The 19,597-nt window shown below is 49.5% G+C and overlaps 1 protein-coding gene across 3 annotated transcripts; it reads right to left on the bottom strand.

Moving 5' to 3' along the window:
- Positions 1 to 985: 985 nt before the first annotated feature.
- On the bottom strand, positions 986 to 19,315 carry LOC118889152 (small integral membrane protein 10-like protein 2A). Of its 3 annotated transcripts, none has more exons than XM_036840868.1 (2): positions 18,614 to 19,315; positions 986 to 996 (listed from the first exon to the last, which is right to left on the bottom strand). In XM_036840868.1, the coding sequence occupies exon 1, from the start codon at positions 19,121 to 19,123 to the stop codon at positions 18,887 to 18,889; it is 237 nt and encodes a 78-aa protein (XP_036696763.1). In that variant the 5' UTR covers positions 19,124 to 19,315; the 3' UTR covers positions 986 to 996; positions 18,614 to 18,886. The 3 variants fall into 3 exon arrangements, 2 of the variants coding, with proteins under 2 accessions (XP_036696763.1, XP_036696762.1); XR_005018430.1 differs by lacking the exon at positions 986 to 996 and adding an exon at positions 15,067 to 16,992 and having other exon boundaries at positions 18,556 to 18,622; XM_036840867.1 differs by lacking the exon at positions 986 to 996 and adding an exon at positions 17,956 to 18,054 and having other exon boundaries at positions 18,556 to 19,315.
- Positions 19,316 to 19,597: the final 282 nt, after the last annotated feature.

Raw genomic sequence — 19,597 nt, 5'->3', positions numbered from 1 at the left:
CTTTCTGTCTCTACAATTCCTGTAGTGGGTTGCCTGTGACATGCATCACATTCTTGTTTAATGTTTATTCAATATAAAATTATTTTCTTTCTCTAGTACCTTTGAAGACGGGTTTTCTAGGTTGAGAGGAGATTTTTGTGTTTAATTATACAGGCTTACCTCAGAGGTATTGCCTGTTTGGTTCCAGACCACCACAATAAAGCCGATATCACAATAAAGCAAGTCAGAGGAATGTTTTTGGTTTCCCAGTGCATATAAAAGTTACGTTTACACTATACTGTAGTCTCACCATAGCAAATATAATAATAATGAAAAAATTTAAAATACTGTGAGAATTACCAAAATGTGACCCAGAGACACCAAGTCAGCAAATGTTGCTGGGGAAATGGCACCAATAGAATTGCTCAATGCAAGGTTGCCACAGACCTTCAATTTGTAAAAAATACAGTAACTGCAAAGCACAATAAAGTGAGGTCTGCCTGTATTTCCCCAACAGTAGTACCTGGAGAGACCAGAAGCACGGGGGGTCTGAGGTCATGTATGGATCTCGCTCCAATCTGGAGGCCAAGGGTTGAACCAGAAAGTCAGCCCAAGTGCTTTAGGGCCCCCGAGCTTGGAAATTGACCGAGGGTGACAAGGTCAGGAGCCAGGTCCACTGTACAAGGGTCAGGCTGATGAATGGCTGGCGTGGGAGTGGGAAGCAAAAAGTACAAACATGGACAAGAAATCTTGAGCCCAAAAGGCCTCAGACCCTGAAGCTGGTTGACTTTGGCAACCTGGGATGTGCCTTGAGAGACTAAGAAAAATGTGGGGGCCACTTTCTTTGCCCCCGGAGTGGATTAATTGTGTCACCGAGATTTCTACAGTGTTTTGCCAAATCTTGCTTTGCCCTGCACGCGAGGAGTGCTTGCTCCTCTCTGTATGTGAGGGACGTGTGTGGCCCTGGCTCCCTTTTGCTCTTTCAGTCACTCTGGTGTCCAGGGGGCCTCCTGATCTCTGCTCTTACAGGAGCTGTGTGGGTCCTGCCAGGTCCTCTGAAGGGCTCATCACACCAGAGCGAGAGAGTTTGCTCTCTCCCATGTGTGTGATGCTGCGGGGAATAGGGCAGTGGGGTGGGGTGCTGGGGGGGTCACTGAGTCTCCCCGCATCAGTTACCCTTCCTCCTCTGCACTGAGGAGAGACCCCCCTTGCTCTCCACCATCACGGCGGGAGCTCAGATGGCTCGGAGAGACATCCCTCTGTCCACCGACCTTACTTATGCTCCTCTGAAAGGCTGGCCCGGCTCTCCCAGTTTATGGTTCGTCTGCTTCGCTGGGCTTCCCAAAGAGATCAAGTTAGAAACTATTTTCTGCTTTTCAGTCCTCTGGTTGCTGGCCTGGCCTCATGTTCCCTTTCACTAATGCCTCTTTGGCATTTTTGTTTGCTAATGCCTAATTCACTAAACTAAGCAGATGGGGTTTGGGACAATTACTAAAGAACTGCTGTGGCCACAGGGCTCCCCCCACCATACACACACACACACCATCGCCACCTGCTCCGGGGAAGCTCTCCCCAGTCCAGGACTCTCGGCTCTCTGCACAGACACACAGCACTTACGCTGCTCAGTCTGGCCTGCTTTTCCAATGGGGAACTGTGTGGGGAAGCTGGGGACAGAGTGCCCCCTCCTCCTGGGGTGTTGGCCTGCTAAAGGGACCTCAGGTGGGTCTCCGTTAACCAATGTTTCTGATGTTAGGGTGGATACAGGCTGCTTTCCAAGGGGATCGAACTGAGTAAGAGCAGACTTTGAGGGGCCACCTCCCCACCGTACATCTCAAAAGAAGTTTGTCATTTCCCTCTCTCTGCGCTGTGAGTCTTGCCTCTGAAATCCCTGGCTCCCCACGCCGGTTTCCTGCTCTTCCCAGATCGGCTAACTCCCTTTTGCTGATCTGACCTCTACCCTCTTCTTTGTATTCACCCCACCCAAGCAGAGCATCTCTTTTAGGAGCTGGGATGCTCTGCCCCGCTGAACTACGTATTCACAGCATTTGAGTACGGCTTGCATTTCCCCAGGGCATTCGCCCCTGCTCTCTGGGGGGTTCAGGTGTGATTGGAGAGCATAGCCGTCCTCAGCCCCCACTGGTGGCTCCTCCCGCACACAGAGTTCTGCCTCTTGTCCGAGGGAGGGGGTCCCTGCACCTGGAGCCCGTCCTTGGTGCTTTCTATTGTTCTCATATGGGGTTTGGAAGTTTTTTTAATGTTAAAGCCATATCGTGCCTAGCCTCCCCTCTGTCCTCTAGTTTCTGAGATGGCCTGACCTTTCCTGAGTAATTGGCTTTGCATTCACTAAAAGTGAAAAAGACGATCTGTGGATGTACCCCTGCATTGCTGCGATGGTCCCCGTTCCCCTCCACTGTGCTTTGCTGGCTCCAAGGCAGGTTGCTCCCTGGTCTCCGAGGAGGTCTAAACTCTGCGACTGACCACAGCCTTGCACTTGGATATTTGCACATTCCTTGATAAAACGTGCCGATGAACCCCCTATCTCAGTCCTGTTGCGGTAGCTTCCCCTTTGGTACCCTAGTTGCTGGGTTAACCTCATTTTTACCTTTCAGTTGCTTTTTACAGTCACTACAGTGAATAATACTATTCTGGATGGGGCACTTAAGATGGGCTGCCAGTGTATGGCCTTCTGCAGTCTCCTCCGTTTCACATGATCTGCCCTGAGCCACAGCTCCCTGCTCACCAAGGGTGGCAGACAGTGCTGGGGTGATCTCCATGATCCCCAACTCTCGGTATCCATGCTTTTGTGTAACTTCCTCCCCTTGAGTATGAGTGGGACGTTCTAACCAGCAGAATGTAGCAAAGGTGATAGGATGAACATGGTGACAGTGTGTAAGACTGTAGCATTCATCTTGTGTGAAGACTCTCACTCCCTTTAGGCTTTGAAGAAGCAAGCTTCCGTGTTGTGAGCTGCCCTAAGGAGAAGGTCACGTGACAAGTAGCTCAAGGTGGGCTCTGGCTGACTGCCGGCAAGAAACTGAGGTCCTCAGTCCGAAGACCACAAGGAACCGGATGCTGCCAACAGCCATGTGAGTGAGGAAACAGCTCTTTTGCTCGTAGAGCCTTAGAAGAGACCACAGCCTCAGCTGACACATGGGCTGAAGACTTTACTGCAGAGGACTCAGCTGAGCCAGCCTCAAACCACAGAATCCGTGAGATGTTAAATGCGTGTTGTTTTAATCTGCTAATTTAGTCTTAAAATTATTCCCCACCATTAGATAACGAATATGCTGATGATGTATAAATTCTGCTAGTAATGCTTGTCCTTGGGCCCCCATGCCTATTTTTCCTTCCCAAATGGACTGATATCTCCTCTGTAGTAGCCTTAGCTGTTGTTATGGTCTAAATGTTTGTGTCCCTCCAAAATTCATATGTTGAAATCCTAGCCCCCAAAAATGATAGTATTGGGAGGTGGAGTCTTTGGGAGGTGCTTAAGTCACGAGGCTCTAGCCCTCACGAATAGTATTAGTGTTTTATTAAAAAAAAAAAGAGAGCCAGGGAATTCCCTGGTGGCCCAGTGGTTAGGACTTGGCGTTTTCACTGCCGTGGCCCGGGTTCAATCCCTGGTCGGGGAACTAAGATGGCGTAAGCCACTCGGAGTTGGAAAAAAAAAATGAAAAAGGAAAATAGAAAAAAAAAAGAGAGAGAGAGAGAGAAATCCATCTGTTACCCATTCCACCATGTCACCATGTGATGGCACAGAGAGAAGGCACCAGCTATGAGCCAGGAAAAGGACTCCCACCCAACCGAGCTGGCACCCTGATCTCAGGCTTCCAGCCTCCAGAACTGTGAGAAATAAACTTCTGTTGTTTGTAAGATTCCCAGTCTGTGGTATTTTGTTACAGCAGCCTGACCGCACTAAGACAGTTAACTTTGCATATAATACTCTGCTTCTAGTTTCAGCTAGGAGTAGGCTGATTGATTGCTGTTCTCTGCAGGTATTTAAACTGTTACCGACAATTTTTGCTCCACCTCCATGTCTGATTTCTCACTGCACAAGGTGTCTGCTTTATCCATCATGGTCTTGTTGTGACCTTGGGATAATGTGCTGCTGCCTTTGGGCACCACTGTGCTCAGTGCTCTGAGAGGATGCCCCAGGTTATTTTCCTCATGCTACACAGATAGCTCTATCCACTCTTGCCCTGACCACTGCTTTACTAAGACCTAATCTTTTCTCAGACATTGACCTTTTAAAAATAGCCTTATTGAGTGGATGGACCTAGAGCCTGTCATATAGAATGAAGTAAGTCAGAAAAAGAAAAACAAATACCGTATGCTAACACATATATAAGGAATCTAAAAAAAAAAAAAGGTACTGATGAACCTAGATGCAGGGCAGGAATAAAGAGGGAGACATAGAGAATGGACTCGATGACATGGGGTGGGAGGGTGAAGCTGGGGCGAAGTGAGAGTAGCATCAACATATATACACTACCGAATGTAAAATAGTTGGCTGGTGGGAAGCAGCCGCGTAGCACAGGGAGATCAGCTCGGTGCTTTGTGACCACCTAGAGGGGTGGGATAGGGAGGGTGGGAGGGAGACGCAAGAGGCAGGGGATATGGGGATATATGTATATGTATAGCTGATTCATTTTGTTGTGCAACAGAAACTAACATGGTATTGTGAAGCAATTATACTCCAATAAAGATCTATTTAAAAAATAGCTTTATTGAGGTATAGTTTATGTACAATAAACAGCGCCTATTTAAAGTCCACTTTGACATATGTATACACAATGAATCAAGATAGACATTCCTGTTACCACCAAAAGTTTCCTCTTGCTCCTTTGTAGTCCATCCTTCCTTCCATTTCCATCCTCAGGCAACCACTTATTTACATTCTGTCACCACAGAATAGTTTGAGATCTTTCTAGAGTTTTAAATAAATTGAATTGTAGAGTATGTACTTCTTTTTACCAGTGTTCTTCCATTCCACCTAATGATTTTGAGGTTCATACAGTTTGTTGCATTTATCAATCATTCTTTCCCTAATATTGCTGATAGTATTCCATTGTATGGATATATGACAATTTATTAATCCATTCACCTGGTCATGGACGTTTATGTGGTTTCCAATTTTTGCCTATTACAAAGAAAGCTGCCTTGAACATCCATGTACAAGTCTTTGTGTGTACGTGTGTCATCTTCTCTCTTTGGTAAATATCTAAGAGTGGAATTACTGGGTAACATGGGACGTGTACGTTTAACTTTTTAAGCAACTGACAAACTGGTCTCCAACTGCTCCACATCCTCCCCAACACTTGGTATGGTGAGTTTTAAAATTTTTTAGCTTTTTTATTTTTATTTTTTCAAATTTATTTATTTCTTTATTTACTTTTGGCCACGTTGGGTCTTCGTTGCGGTGCGCAGGCTCTAGGTGCGCGGGCTTCCGTAGTTGCGGCACACGGGCTCAGTAGTTGTGGCTTGAGGGCTCTAGAGCGCAGGCTCAGTAGTTGTGGCACACGGGCTCAGTTGCTCCAGGGCCTGTGGGATCTTCCCCTACCAGGGCTCGAACCCGTGTCCACTGCATTGGCAGGCGGATTCTTAACCACTGTGCCACCAGGGAAGTCCTTGGCTTTTTTATTAGTGTTTAGTGAGTGGTATCTCATTGTGGTTTGATTTTTCATTTCCCTAATGACTAATAATGGTTGAGCATATTTTCATATGTCATCTATATAATTTCTTTGGTCAAGTGTCTATTCAAACTGGTTGCCCTTTTTATTAGATTGTTTGTCTTCTTATTATTGCATTGTAATAGTTTTTTTTGCCGCACCACACAGCTTGTGGGATCTTAGTTCCCCCACCAGGGATCAAACCTGCGCCCCCTGCAGTTGAAGCATGGAGACTTAACCACTGGACTGCCAGGGAAGTCTCTGTAATAGTTTTTTAAGATACAAGTCTTTCATCCAACATGTGTTTTGCAAATACTTTTACCCAATCTGTGGCTTGTCTTTTTATTTTCTTAAGCGTCCTTTAAAGAACAAAATATTTTAATTTTGATGAGGTCTACTTTATCAATTTTTCTTTTATATTTTGTGGGGTTTGGGGGAGTCTTATTTAAGAAATCTTTTCCTAAAACCTAGGTCATTAAGATTTTACCCAGTGTTTACTTCTAAAAGGTTATGGTTTTGTCTTTTACCTGTATGCCTATGATTTTGAGTTAATTTTTGTATTTGATGTAAGGTAAGGGTCAAGTTTTGTTTTAAAAAATATGCTTATCCAATGTTTTCAGTACTATTTGTTGAAAATATTATCTCTTCTCCGTTGTATTGCCTTGACACCTTTGTCAAAAGTCAGTTGTCCATATAGTTGTGAGTATGTTCTGAACTCTGTTCTGTTCCACTGATCTCTCAATCTATCTTTATGCCAAGATCACACTGCCTGGATTATTGTTGCTCTATACTAAGTCTTGAAACTAGGTAGTGTAAAGTCCTGCAACTTTGGTCTTTTCCAAAATTGTTTGGGCTGTCCTAAGCCTTTTGCAATTGCAAACAAAAGAAGAGCAAAGAGCATTGCACTCACCATTCAAGTCTGCAAAGATTAACCCGCTGCAGCTGCTGACCGACAGCGCACTTGGTGCTTCAGACAGAGGAAATTAAAGGTGGTAACGGGGTGCTCTGTTCTTTGGGCAAACAGGCCTTTAGATAGTTAAGATGCATTTCAGGACGGATTTTAATGAACCTGCTTCTTGCACCTTCCCATACGTAGAAAAGCACTATATTCATTGAGTTGAGATATCTGTTTTTGGTGACTAGCAGTAATGTTTTGCCAAAGGGTATGCTGACTGCTTGTATTCCCTCACACACACAAAAATCACATATAAACTAGCCTCTACCCCCGCTACGTCTTTGGAGCAGTTCCTCAGAGCTATCTGAGAGGCTGTCTCCTGGGCTATACTCTTCAGTAAGACACTGAACAAAACTTAACTCATAATTCTCACATTGTGCATTTTTCTTTCAGTCCACACATTTCTATAGAAATGTTGGACTCACCTTGTCAATTTCTAAAAAAGGTACTGCTATGGCCTTTTTACTTTACTTCCTCACTTCCTCCCCCTCTCTGTTCTATAAAAGAAACTGGCATCCACACCCCGATAAGATGGTTTTTGGGGACACTAGTCTGCCATCTTCTCGGTCTGCCAGCTTTCCGAATAAAGTCGCTATTCCTTGACTCAAAAAAAAAAAAAAGGTCCTGCTGTGACTTTATTGGGAATGCATTGAATATATAGATACATTTGGTAGAGTTGACATCTAACAATATTGCATTTTCAAATTTGTGAGCATGGTACATCTTTCCATTTATTTATATATGTATTCTTTAATTTCTTTTGTAATTTTCAGTGTACAGGTCTTGCATATCTTTTGTTAAATTTACTCCAACTACTTAATACTTTTTTCATGCTACTGTTAAGTATTTCATTTTTTTTTCATGTATTGTACATGGTCCTTTATGTTTTGTTTTCTTTTTCTTTCTCTTTATTTTTTCTTCCAGTTTTATTGAGACATAATTGACATAACAGCATTGTATAAGTCTAAGGTGTACAGCATAATGATTTGATCTACACACATCATTAAGTGAGGATCACAATAAGTTTAGTGAACATCGATCATTTCATTTTGATACAAAATTAAAGAAATAGAAAAAAGTTTTTCTTGTGATGAGAACTCAGGATTTACCCTCTTAACGACTTTCATATATAACATACAACAGTGTGAATTCTATTTATTATGTTGTACATTATATCCCTAGTACTTATTTATCTTATAACTGGAAGTCTGTACGTTTTGACTGCCCTCATCCAATTCCCTCTCCTCCCACCCCTACCTCTGGTGGGTACATGGTCCTGTTTAAAAATAATTCAATTGCTGGAAATCCATTGCTAGTATACATAAGTGCAGTTGGTATTTTTATTGACCATGTGTCTTTCGATGTTGCTAAAATCGTTTATTAATTCTATAAGCTTTTAAAAAATAATTCCTTAGGAATTTTTACATAGATAATGAAATCCTCAGCAAATAAAATTTTATGTCTTCTTTTCCTATATGTATTCCCTGAAAAAACTTTATTGCATTGTTGCATGTTTACTTTTTTAAGTAAATGCAGAAACTTTTCCCAGGGTGGCTGTTTAACGTTACACTCCCACTAGCAACATATGAGATATCCACTTTCTATGCATCCTCCCCCAGTATTTGATGCTTTCACTATTTTTAACTTTAGCCATCATAATAGGGTAAATTCATCTTTTTGTATAGATTTCCAATTGTCTCAGCACCATTTGTTGAAAAGACCATCATTTCCCCATTGAATTGTCTTGGTACCCTTGTCAATATCAACTGATCATTCTAATATACAAAATATATAAAGAACTCTTATAACTTAACAAAAAAAAGACAACTCCATTTTAAAATCAGCAAAGGACATGAATAGACATTTCTACAAAGATACACAAATGGCCAATAAGCAAATGAAGAAATGTTCAACATCATTAGCCCTAGGGAAATGCAAACAAAAATTACAATGAAATACTACTTCACACCCACTAGGATAGCCAGAACTTTTAAAAAAGGAAAATAACAAGTGTTGGAGAGGATAAGGAAAAATTTGAATCATCTACACTACTGGTGAGAATGTAAAATGGTGCAACCTATGTAAAACAGTTTGGTGGTTCTAAGTTAAGCATAGAATTACCATATGATCCAGCAGTTCCAGTCCTAGGTATAGATGCCCCAAATTGAAATCGGGTGATTAAATAAAACTTGCACATGAATGTTCATCGTAGCAATATTCACAATAGCCAAAAGCTGGAAACAATACAAATGTCCATCAACATATGAATGGATAAAGAAAATGTGGTATAGCCATACAATGGAATACTATTCAGCCATAAAAAGGAACAAAGTACTAATACATGCAACAATCTGAGTGAACCTCCAAAACATTATGCTAATTTAAACAAGCCAGACACAAAAATTCACATATCGTATAATACCATTCTTATAAAATATCCAGAATAGGCACATACATAGAGACAGAAAGCCTGTTTGTTGTTGCCAAGGGCTGGGGTAGGGAGGGAATGGGGAGTGACTGCTTAATGGGCATGGCATTTTGTTTTGGGGTGATGAATTGTTCTGGAACTAGATAGTGGTGATGGTTGCACAACGTTGTGAATGTACTTCATAGCACTGAATTGTATATTTTAACATGATAAATTTTATGTTATATGTATTTTACCACAATAAAAAAAACAATTGATCATGAATGTAAGGATTTGTTCATAGTCTCTCAATCTGTTCCATTGATCTACACACCTACTTTGCACCAATACCACACTGTCTTAACTGTTGTGGCTTTATAAGTTTTGAAATAGGTATGGTAAGTGATTCAACTTTTTCAAAATGTTTTGGCTATTTAAGGTAATATACACTCCACATACATTTTAGCATCAGCTTTTCAATTTCTATAGGAAAGTCAGCTGAGATTTTGATAGATACTGTGTTCAGTCTACAGATAAATTTGGGGAAGATTGCTATCTTGACGATATTGAGTCTTCTAATTCACAAAATGTCTTATTTATTTAGAGCTGTTTTTTCATTTAAAAAAAATTTTTTGAAGTATAGTTGACTTACAATGTTGTGCTAATTTCTGCTGTACAACAAAGTGACTCAGTTATACATATATATAATCTTTGTCATATTCTTTTTCATTATGGTTTATCACAGGATATTGAATACAGTTCCCTGTGTTATACAGTAGGACCTTGTTTATCGTCTTATACATACTAGTTTGCATCTGCTAATCCCAAACTCCTGATCCTTCCCTCCCCTACCTCCCCCTCCCCATCGGCAACCACAAGTCTGTTCTCTATGTCTGTGAGTCTGTTTCTGTTTCATAGATATGTTCATTTGTTTCGCATTTTAGATTCCACATATAAGTGATATCATATGGTATTTGGCTTTCACTTTCTGACTTACTTCACTTAGCAGGATAACTTTTAGGTTCATCCGTGTTGCTGCAAGTGGCATTATTTCATTCTTTTAATGGCTGAGTAATATTCCATTGCATATATATATATATGTATACCAACTTTGCGTTCCTGGGATAAATGCCACTTGGTCATGGTATGTATGTCTAGGGTGTTTGGACCAGGCCTTTCCTGGCCTCCCTACTTCTCATTCACAGAGGATGTGATCCATGAAGCAGAAAAAAGAGAATCATAGTGAGGGGGGTGTGGAGTGCCCAGTTTCTTCAAGGGCTGCATCCCTCATCAAAAAGCCACACCTTCCATGCCAGGCTCGCATCCTCCCAAGGACCCCACAGAGGAGCCCCTCACCCCCCTGAAGCACACACAGGGCATAGACCCCAGCCCATTTCCCTATGGCCACCAAATTGGCGCCCTCACCAATGATGGGAGGAGCCAGGATGTCCCCACCCACCTCCTCTTAGCGGCCACAGGAGCCCACCCGCTGCACCCTCATCGGCTGGACGGCCACGGAGGTGGGCCCTGTGCATCGCACATCCAGGGATTCGAGCGTGGGGCCCGTGTCACCTCCTAGGGTGGCAGCAGGGTCCCTTGGGGGCACCGAGGCTGAGGACAGACAGCAGGAGGCTCAGGCCCTGAGAGGTCGCTGTGACCAGAGGGCATCCGCGTGGCAGCAGCGTCAGCCTCGTGCATCATCTCGTGTGGCACGTGCCCAGGCTGCGGTGACCATGCTCAGGCCTCTGACCAGGGCGGTGCCCGTCTCCCGGAGGAGGGGGACCCCGCGGAGGGGGAGTGCCCCGGGCAGCCAGGGCTCCCACCAGGTACCCTCTCAGTCCCCTTGTCCCCCCACAGCACCCTCGCAGAGAAGGCCCACAGGGGCACTTCCCGGCCCTGCATTTCCCCAGCTGCTCCTGCAGCAGATGCCTTTCCAGATTTCCCCTACGGTGCATCGGCCCGATTTGAGCGTGACTCTGATTATATTTCACAAACGCCCATGTATTTGAAACCAAGTGGACGAATCATGTATCTGTCCCCGGTCAGAGGGCAGGGCCGTGTTTAACTTGCTCACCTTTGTGCCCTAAAAACCTGCCCGGGAGTCTGGCACCGAGGGGATGACTCGGGGGACACTGATAAGGCATCATTTTGTTGGCGGGGATCCTTTAAACTGAGAAGGTTTGCTGGGGAGCGTGGTGTCCCTGCTCTGGTTGCATGGATTCTCATGTGTGCTGAGTGCTCGTCTGTGCCCGGGCAGGAGTGGGAGGTGAGCACCTGACTTCACCCCAGACCCCAGGCAGGCTGGCCTCAGCACCAGGACAACTCCCACACCCCTGGGTTCTACGTTGTAAAAATAGAACTACCGTGTGATCTAGCAGTCCCACTTCTGGGTATACAGTTAAAGGATATGAAAACAGAATATCGAAAAGATATCTGCACTCCCATATTTATTGAAGCATTATTCATAATAACCAAGATATGGAAAGAATCTAAGAATCCATTAATGGATGAAAGGACAAAGGAGATGTGATATGTGTATATATATATATATATATACACACACACACACACACACACACACATACATATGTATACACACACATAGAGAAATTTTTTTTCTTTTTTCTTTTTTGGCCACATAGCAGGTGGGATCTTAATTCCCCGACCAGGGATGGAACCCGCGCCCCCTGCGGTGGAATAGCGGAGTCTTAACCATTGGATCACCAGGGAAGTCCCATAGAGGAATTTTTTTATTGAATTATAGTTGATTTACAATATTGTGTTAGTTTCAGGTGTACAGCAAAGTGATTCATGTATATTATATATATTCTTATAAGAATTATATATATAATTATATAATATATATATTCTTCTTTTCTTTGATGCTTTTCCATTATAGGTTATTATAAGATATTTAATATAGTTGCTTGTGCTATAAGGAAATTGTTGTTGTTTATCTATTTTATATATGGTATTGTATACCACAGAGGAACATTGTTCAGCCATGAGAAAGAAGGAAATCTTTCCATTTGTGACAATATGGATGGGACTTGAGGGCATTACGCTAAGTAAGATAAGAAAAACAGAGAAAGACAGATACTATCTGACATCACGTTATGTAGAATGTAAAAAAGCCAAACTCATAAAAACAAAGAGTAGAACCATGGTTAGCAGGGGCTGGGAGGTGGGGAAATTGGGGAAAGGTTATTTAAGGATACAAATTTGCAAACAGGAGATGAGTTCTGGGGATGTAATGCACAGCATAGTGATTATAGTCAACAATAATATATTATAAACTTTAAAGTTGCTAAGAGACTAGATCTTATATGTTCTCATCACACACACAAAAAAATGGTAATTATGTGATGTGATGGAAGTATTAGCTAACACTACTGGTGGTAATCAAACTGCAAAATATAAATGTATCAAACCAACATGTGTACACCTTGAAGGTAGACAATTTATACGTCAATTATATCTCAATAAAAAATTACTCCCTACAGTTAAAAACTACAAATGGCCAATGGACATATGAAAAACTTTAATCTTGATATGTTTTCAAAGACATGCAAAATAAAATGTCAAAGTAAACAATTTGGCTTATCCAATTGAGAGATTTAAAACCTGTCTTGAGACTTCGGTACGGGTAAAGCTGAGGAACAGAAAGAAAGGATCCACGACTTTATCCCAGGACAATTTGAGAGTGGATTTAATTCTAGGCACGAATTGGGGATGATGGGAAAGGAAGAGTTTTAGGGAAATGATGAGTTAAATGAAAGATCACACTGATCTTGAGGAGAGAGAAGTGCACCCAGCTTGAGGCAGGAAAGGCAGTAACCAATTTTGAAACGTGTTGTGACCCACAATTGCCACACTTGTCTCAAAACAGTCTCACTCCTGAGTGGCATGAGCAGAGTGACTTGGCACCGCTGCTCTGGAGGGTGTCAAACCCCTGAGGCGTGCGTACCCTCCGGCCCACTTGCAGGAGTGTATGGTAAGAGATTGACCATGACTGCACCACAGCATTTATCCACAAGGACATCTGTCACCGCGTCATCAGTAAAAACCAACAAAAACCACAAAAGCAAACCAAACCCAACAACAACCTCAAACTCAACCCCCCAAACAAACAACAACAAAGGAAAACAACCAAGAGGCAGTGCGAAATACATGATGAAACCTTCATACCAGAGATACTCTGTGGCTTTGGAAGCAGAAGCATACTTAATCACACAGGAAGATGAGCAGGAAGTATTTCTGTCATAAAGTGAAAAAAGTCATATGTTCCTAATTTCACATATATAAAGGACATGCACACAAAGTGAAAATTCATCCGAAACTCGGCAGTTTCCCTCGGGGTGGGATGGGCTGGGACTCTGTACGCCGTGTCTATCTCTCGGGTTCTGACTGTGCTGTGTTCTGACCAGCGCTCCTGGAACTGCCCTCTCGGCTGCTCTTTCGCCCTCCCCTGACTCAGCTGCTTGGATCCCAGTCAGTCTCCAGAGGTGGGAGGTCCGCGAGAAGACAGGTGGGCCCACCTCAGCGTGGCCCCAGCTGCTCCCATGCGGAGCTCCACGTTGATAAGGCTCCCGGCTCCGCCCCCAAGCCCTGGGTTTCTTATCTGACCCCTGGCCCCTACCCAGAAAGACCAGGGTCGCCTTCAGGCTGTGTCCTTGCACCACCCCTCCAGCCTAATTCCCTGCCCCTCCGAGAGGCCCTGGGGCCTCAGGAAAGGAGCTTCTGCTTGGGTTTCTAGTTCAGACTGGGCTCCAAGACTCAGTTTCTCCAAAAAATGGGGATAACCGTGGTGCTGGTTTGCAAACTGGTCCTATACACAGAAGGCAAGGAGAGATCTAGAAAGAAGCAGACCACTCCAGATGGGGAAGGGGGCAAGGTTAATAAGCAAATGAACTTACAGATGAGGCTTGTCTTGTCTGCACGAGACAAGCAGATCTCCCCACCCACCTGCCAGAATCTTAAAAGTTTGTACAGAGGTCTTAATGGAATTCAGTCACATATTCAGACCAGATGGTCCCAGAGACGCCTTACTCTCTCAAGGCCGCGTCCTCAAAAGGGCTCTGGCTGTGGGAACAGTGGGCAGAACGTGCATCCCAAGGACAGGGAAGGGTGAGGAGCCTCCAACTGCCGGGGCCCAGCTCGAGGTTCAACCTCAGTGACATCCTCGTGGTGACCCCTCCAGAAGGTGGCCACGGGGATAATGAGGCTAAGGCACGGTGCCTGGAGCTCGGCAGGCTCTCGTCACCTGTCGGTTCGTTTCCTATCCTCATGCTGACAGGGCTGCTCTGGCTGAGACCTGAGGACACTTGTTGAAGAGACATCCTAACACTGAAGGCCCACAGCACCCTGAAGGCTCCTTCCTGAAAATGCACGAGTGCCCCGGGGCTGGCCTGGGGCTCCGCCATGGTCAGGGGAAGAGCTGGGCTCAGCGCGCAGGTCTCTGGTCTCCTAGGTGCCCCTCTTAACCAGAGCGTGATGTGCCAGCCTGCCTTCCTCCCTCGCGGGGGAACACGGTCCTCCCTCATCACGATCCCTTGGCCCCTGGGTGCTGGATCCTCTCTCCCATCGGGCTGTGCCAGGCTACCTGGTCCCCGAAGTGGGTGCAGAGCCATCAGGGACTGAACAGGACCATCTGGACCAAGGGGCGGGAAGCCCGGGGCTCTGGCCGGGACTGGGGTCTACCCCTCCCTCCTAGGGTGGCGGATGTTGGATGGGGCCCTCTTGTCAAGGTGCCTTGACCCCTGCGGAGCTCTTGGCGACAGGTGTCTTACCCCAGGCTGCGCTCCTCGCGTGACCACACCCCGAGTCCTCAGGACACCCCTCTCCTGGGTCCTATGGGCCTTCCTTCCTCCGAGGCGGGTGCTGCCCTCCCCTGCAGGCGTCCCTCCCCCAGCCCTCTGTCCTCGGCCCACCCTCCCCCTGCAGCAGCCTCAGAGCCCCCGCCCCGGCTTCTCTGACGGGACAGCTTTCGTCTAAGGTCCCGGTGGTTGATCTTCTCCAAAACTCAGGCACCACCTGGCCAGCTAGGAGGTGATGGAGACCCTGCCACCTGCTGCTGCGGAAGGGCCTTCGGGGACACAAAATGATCTGCAGACGGTCCATTCCTCCTCACCTACCCCAGCCCACCCCCGGGGTTCAGCTGAATTACGCGCCTTCTAACACCAGCCTCTAAGATGAAGAAAAGGCTTAGGGGTTAGTTTATTCAAATGAAGTTTGTGAATGGGACAAAGTGCCGCCTCTTGGGCCAGGCCTGTGCTGCTGCCTTCCCCTCACGGGAGCAGTGGTCCGGGTCAGGTCGGGTCTCACTGCATCTTCTGACCCGGCACCAGCCCCGCCCTCAGCCCCGCCCCCTTAGGGCCCTCGGGGTGCTCCCCTCCCCCAGCTCCCGGCCACCAGAGTGGGGTGAGCTCGCCGCCGGCCCCTCTCTCCTCCGAGGCGGCAGAAACAGGAGGCCTCCAGTTTTTATGTGATTGAACTCAAAAGACTTTCTTCTTAACTGAGACAGACAACAAGATTTGACAACACCCGAAACAAGAACATTTCTCTGACCAGACGCTGCTGCCCGGTGCAGAGTACATCACACACAGAAAAGTGGAAGTTGTCTTATTCAAGTCGGTGTCTGATTTTGTAGAAGCTCCACTGCCTGAGAAACAGACGGCAAATAAATAAAGTGCTCTGAGAGCCCGTCAAGCAGCAAGGGCCCAGCGGGGGAGACGAGGAAGAGGTGGGAAAGCAGAGGCAGCTAAGTACTCAAGGCCAGAACCGTAAGAACAGCGGCGGCAGGAGCGCATGCTAAGGACGCGTCCCCAGCCCCTCCCACGGCCAGTCCCTCAGAGCGCAGACAGCCCCAGCCAGGGCCACCGCCGTGCCCCTCCCACGATGGGGGGGTGCTCTGCGGGTGGGAGGGGGTCTGTGAGCCCGGGCCCCTGGGCCTCCAGCACGCTTTCTCCCTGTTGGGAAGCAGCCCCAGGCAGCTCCGGCTGAGCCCCGAGCCCAGCGAGGACGGGGCACCCTGTGCACCTCACTCTGCGCAACAGCTCCGCGCCCGCCGCAACGCACAGCCACTCGTGTGTGTGCACGAGCACCCACACACACGCTCACACCCGCCCACACTCATACACGCGCACTCACACACAGGCACCCACGCGGTCAGCGAAGAGCCTCCCCTGTGCCACTCTCAGGCCCTCTCAGGCTGGCCCAGCAAGAGGCTGCAGCTGGGGATCGAGCCACCCGGAGGGTGAGAGCTGGGCTTGAAAGGGGCACATCTGCGAATCATCCCCAAGGAGGCCCCTCGCCCTCTGCTCCTCTCCTCCCGTGCAGCCCCGTGTCACAGTCTCTCCTCTCCTCCCATGCAGCCCCGTGTCACAGTCTCTCCTCTCCTCCCGTGCAGCCCCGTGTCACAGTCTCTCCTCTCCTCCCGTGCAGCCCCGTGTCACAGTCTCTCAGAGGCTGTCCCCAGAGCTCCGTGGATGCAGTCCGCAGGCTGGCAGGCTCCCAGAAGTGGACACAGTTGGGGTGGAGGAGGGGCCACCAGGACCAGGGCTCCCGGGTGACTTGGCACAAGGAAGGAAGCCATCAGGCCCCGTCGGTGGGCATCTGTGGGCGGCACGTGGTGGCCTTGGCGCAGCCTCCGGCCCCGGGGTGAGGCAGGCAGAGATGCTCACCTGGGACCCGGCTCCAGCTGGGCAGCTGAGGAGGGCACATGGTGTGAGGCTCGGCCGCTCTGTCCTGGGGGCAAGCAGGCTGCTGGGGTCCTCAGCCCCAGGAACTCTGAGTGCATCGACCATGAGCAACCACCGCCCGAGCAGATGTGGGACCGGTGCGGGGCGAGGGCCAGGGCCTCTCCCGCCTCCCCTCTGCACCGCTCCTGGTGCGTCAGTCAGCAGCGCAGCCAAGGCCTCCAGGACCAATGCAGGCCCATCCAGAGGAGACTCTCCCGTGCGATGCTGGGCCCAGGGGCCAGCCTGGGGACAGAGACATGGGGTCAGGCGTGGGGCTCAGCCCCATCCCACCCACCACTGTCCCTTCCCCTCCTGGTGACACGCTCCCCAGGAGCCACCCACCCTCCCGACCCCACCACCCAAACTGAGAGGGTTGCGCCACTCAACACCGAGGAGCCCTTGGTCCAGCCTTGGGTGGGATTTGCACCAGGGTGGGGAGGTCCGGCTCTGTGGGTGAGGACCTTGCTGCCCGGGGGTGCTGGGACTCATCTCTCCCCCGCCCATCTCAGCTCAGACTGTCCCCCGGTCTTCCCTGTGACTTCCCATACACTCCACTTTCCCTACCATGGGCCCCTCTGTCTCTAGGTCCCCTGGGAGCCTCTGCTCCCTTCCCCCATCCCACTGTGCTAGGTCTTCCAGAAGAAGGTGGGAGAGTGCAGGCCAAGAGGCAGATTCGGCTCCACCACTTCCTACCTGTGTGATAAGGGCAAATCTCTCCCCTCCCAGAGCCCCAGTACGTGGGGAGGACAGAGCTCCCCCAGAGTGTCGCTAGGTCTGTCCTTCCTTCCCCACGCCAGAACCGGACCACTGGGCCACCCCACCTCTCGGGGTCTCTGCCTGGTCCCTTCCTCTCCTCGTGGGTCAGGCCCTTCTCTAGGCTGCTCCCCAGGCAGCTCTAGGGTCAGGGTTAGGGTTAGGGTTAGGGTTAGGGACGCTCTTGACAAGACCAGAGAAGGGGCAGGTCACTTCCTATAACACCAGTTCCTGAGACAAAGAAAGAGATGGGGACTTGCGAGCTGCCTCCCCACCCAGAGAGGTCCCTGTCTCCCCAGGCGTCACCTCCTCTACAAGCCCCTTCTCCATGTGCTCTCCACCCCAGCCTGAGAGCTGCCCTCTGCTCACGGAGATCCCCACTTTCCCAAATCCTTTGGGACACGGGGGCTGCTGGAGGCCGTCCAGGGCTGTGGCGCCGGGAGGGCACTGGGACGAGCTGGAGGGAGCGTGGCTGAGATGCGGGGAGGGCCGGGGAGGAATGCATCTTTCCTGCTCTTCAACGTCCCCAGATGCGGAGCTTTGGAGGATGCCCTAGGAGAGCGGAGAGGGGAGCAACAGGGACAGCAGAAGTAGGCAGAGAGCAGTCCCCTGGCCCCAGAGACCAGGCAGGAGGCCGGTCTGCAAAGGGCTGAGAAAGAGACAGACCTGGGGTTTGGCCAAGAACACAACCACCCTTCCAGGCTGCCTCCCAGCGGGTAGAGGACAAGGGTAGCAGCATCTTTTCTCCTCTAGGGCCTCCCCTGGGCCTCCCCGACCCCATTTCCCTCCACTCCCCCGTGTTCAGGCGGGAGGTGATGGGCTGACCCTCCAAGATGCCGAGGCCGCCGCCCCTCACCCCCATCTTGGAAATATGACAAGGGAGTCCGGAGGGCCTGCGCCCGCCCTGCCTTGCCTGCTCGCGGCTCGGCAGCTTTCCGGGCTGGCTTCCTCGGGCCCCTTCCACGGCTCCCCCAAACCACCGAGGGGCCTGGACATCTAGATGTCATGGCAACCGCCTCCCTCCAGCCCGAAGTCCAACCTCTGGCCGCCTACCTCTTTGGTCAGGGCCAGTCATTCACGTTCCTGCTGCAGAATTTCTTCCTTCCGCTACCCCCTTCGGCCAAGGTGAGGCAACAGGTCGGCCGCACTCAAGTCATTTTCTCGAGTTCGATGGAAAGGGCCCGTTTCGCCAGTTTCTGTGCAGTTCGTCACCGGCCGCGACGTGGGTGGCCAGAGCCGGGGCTTGGGGCTCGGTGGCCGTGACCTCCGCCGAGGTCTAGGGTCCGGGGGCCCGGGCCGCCCCTCCTCCTTCCCCCGCCGCGTCCCGGCGGCCCCGGGCCCCGCGGCGCCCCTGCCGTCGCGGTCGCGCGGTGGTCGCGGGCGCTCACTCGATCCGCACCTGCAGGCGGACGTTGAGCATCACCGAGGCCACGATGTAGAAATAGGGGAAGTTCATGCGCAGCCGCCACGCCAGGTCGAAGAAGGTGATCAGCGTGCGCGTGAGCCCCTTGCAGAAGGCGCCGTACGAGCCGCGGGCCGCAGCCGAACGAGACAGCCGCACTGCCAGACCCGACAGGGCCGCCGCCGCCGCCGCCGCAGACAGGGCCGCCGACGCCGCCATGGGCCCGGCCCGGCGTAGGCTCCGCCGACCGATCGCACCGCAGGCGGGCGGGCAGGTGGAGGCGAGGCCTTGAGCCGGCGGCCAGCAGCCCTCGCGTCCCGCCCCGCTCTCGGTCTCGCCTACCCGGCTGGGCTCCAGCTGCAGTGGCACCCACAGCCAAGGCTCCGCCTTAGCCGCCCAGGGACAGCTCCGCCCCCTCGCCTGCTCCCCGAGTTGCGGCCGCCAGCGTAGCTCCGCCCCTAGCGTGGTCACGCCCCTTGCCGGGCGCCATAGAGCTGCTGGCGCGGACTCAGCCCCACCCCCGGACCCGCCCCCCGGCAAGCTCCACCTCCTCCCGGACTGCCAAGAAGAGAGCCCAGAGGGCCTGAGTGCTTAGGAAGGTGCTGCTGCCCTGGGATACTTTTGCAGAATGTGCTAGAGCAGGGGCAGTAGAGGCCCGGAGGGTCTGGACCGCTGGGCTGATTCTGCACAGAA

This window comes from Balaenoptera musculus, chromosome X (assembly GCF_009873245.2).
Source record: "Balaenoptera musculus isolate JJ_BM4_2016_0621 chromosome X, mBalMus1.pri.v3, whole genome shotgun sequence".
Lineage (NCBI taxonomy): Eukaryota > Metazoa > Chordata > Mammalia > Artiodactyla > Balaenopteridae > Balaenoptera > Balaenoptera musculus.
The sequence above is the reverse complement of the archived record's forward strand: the minus strand, read 5'-3'. Positions and strand labels throughout refer to the sequence as shown.

What these genes read in the sequence shown, in the direction of transcription:
- LOC118889152 (XM_036840868.1), bottom strand. Translation starts at nt 19,123, where the DNA reads ATGGCGGCGTCGGCGGCCCTGTCTGCGGCGGCGGCGGCGGCGGCCCTG.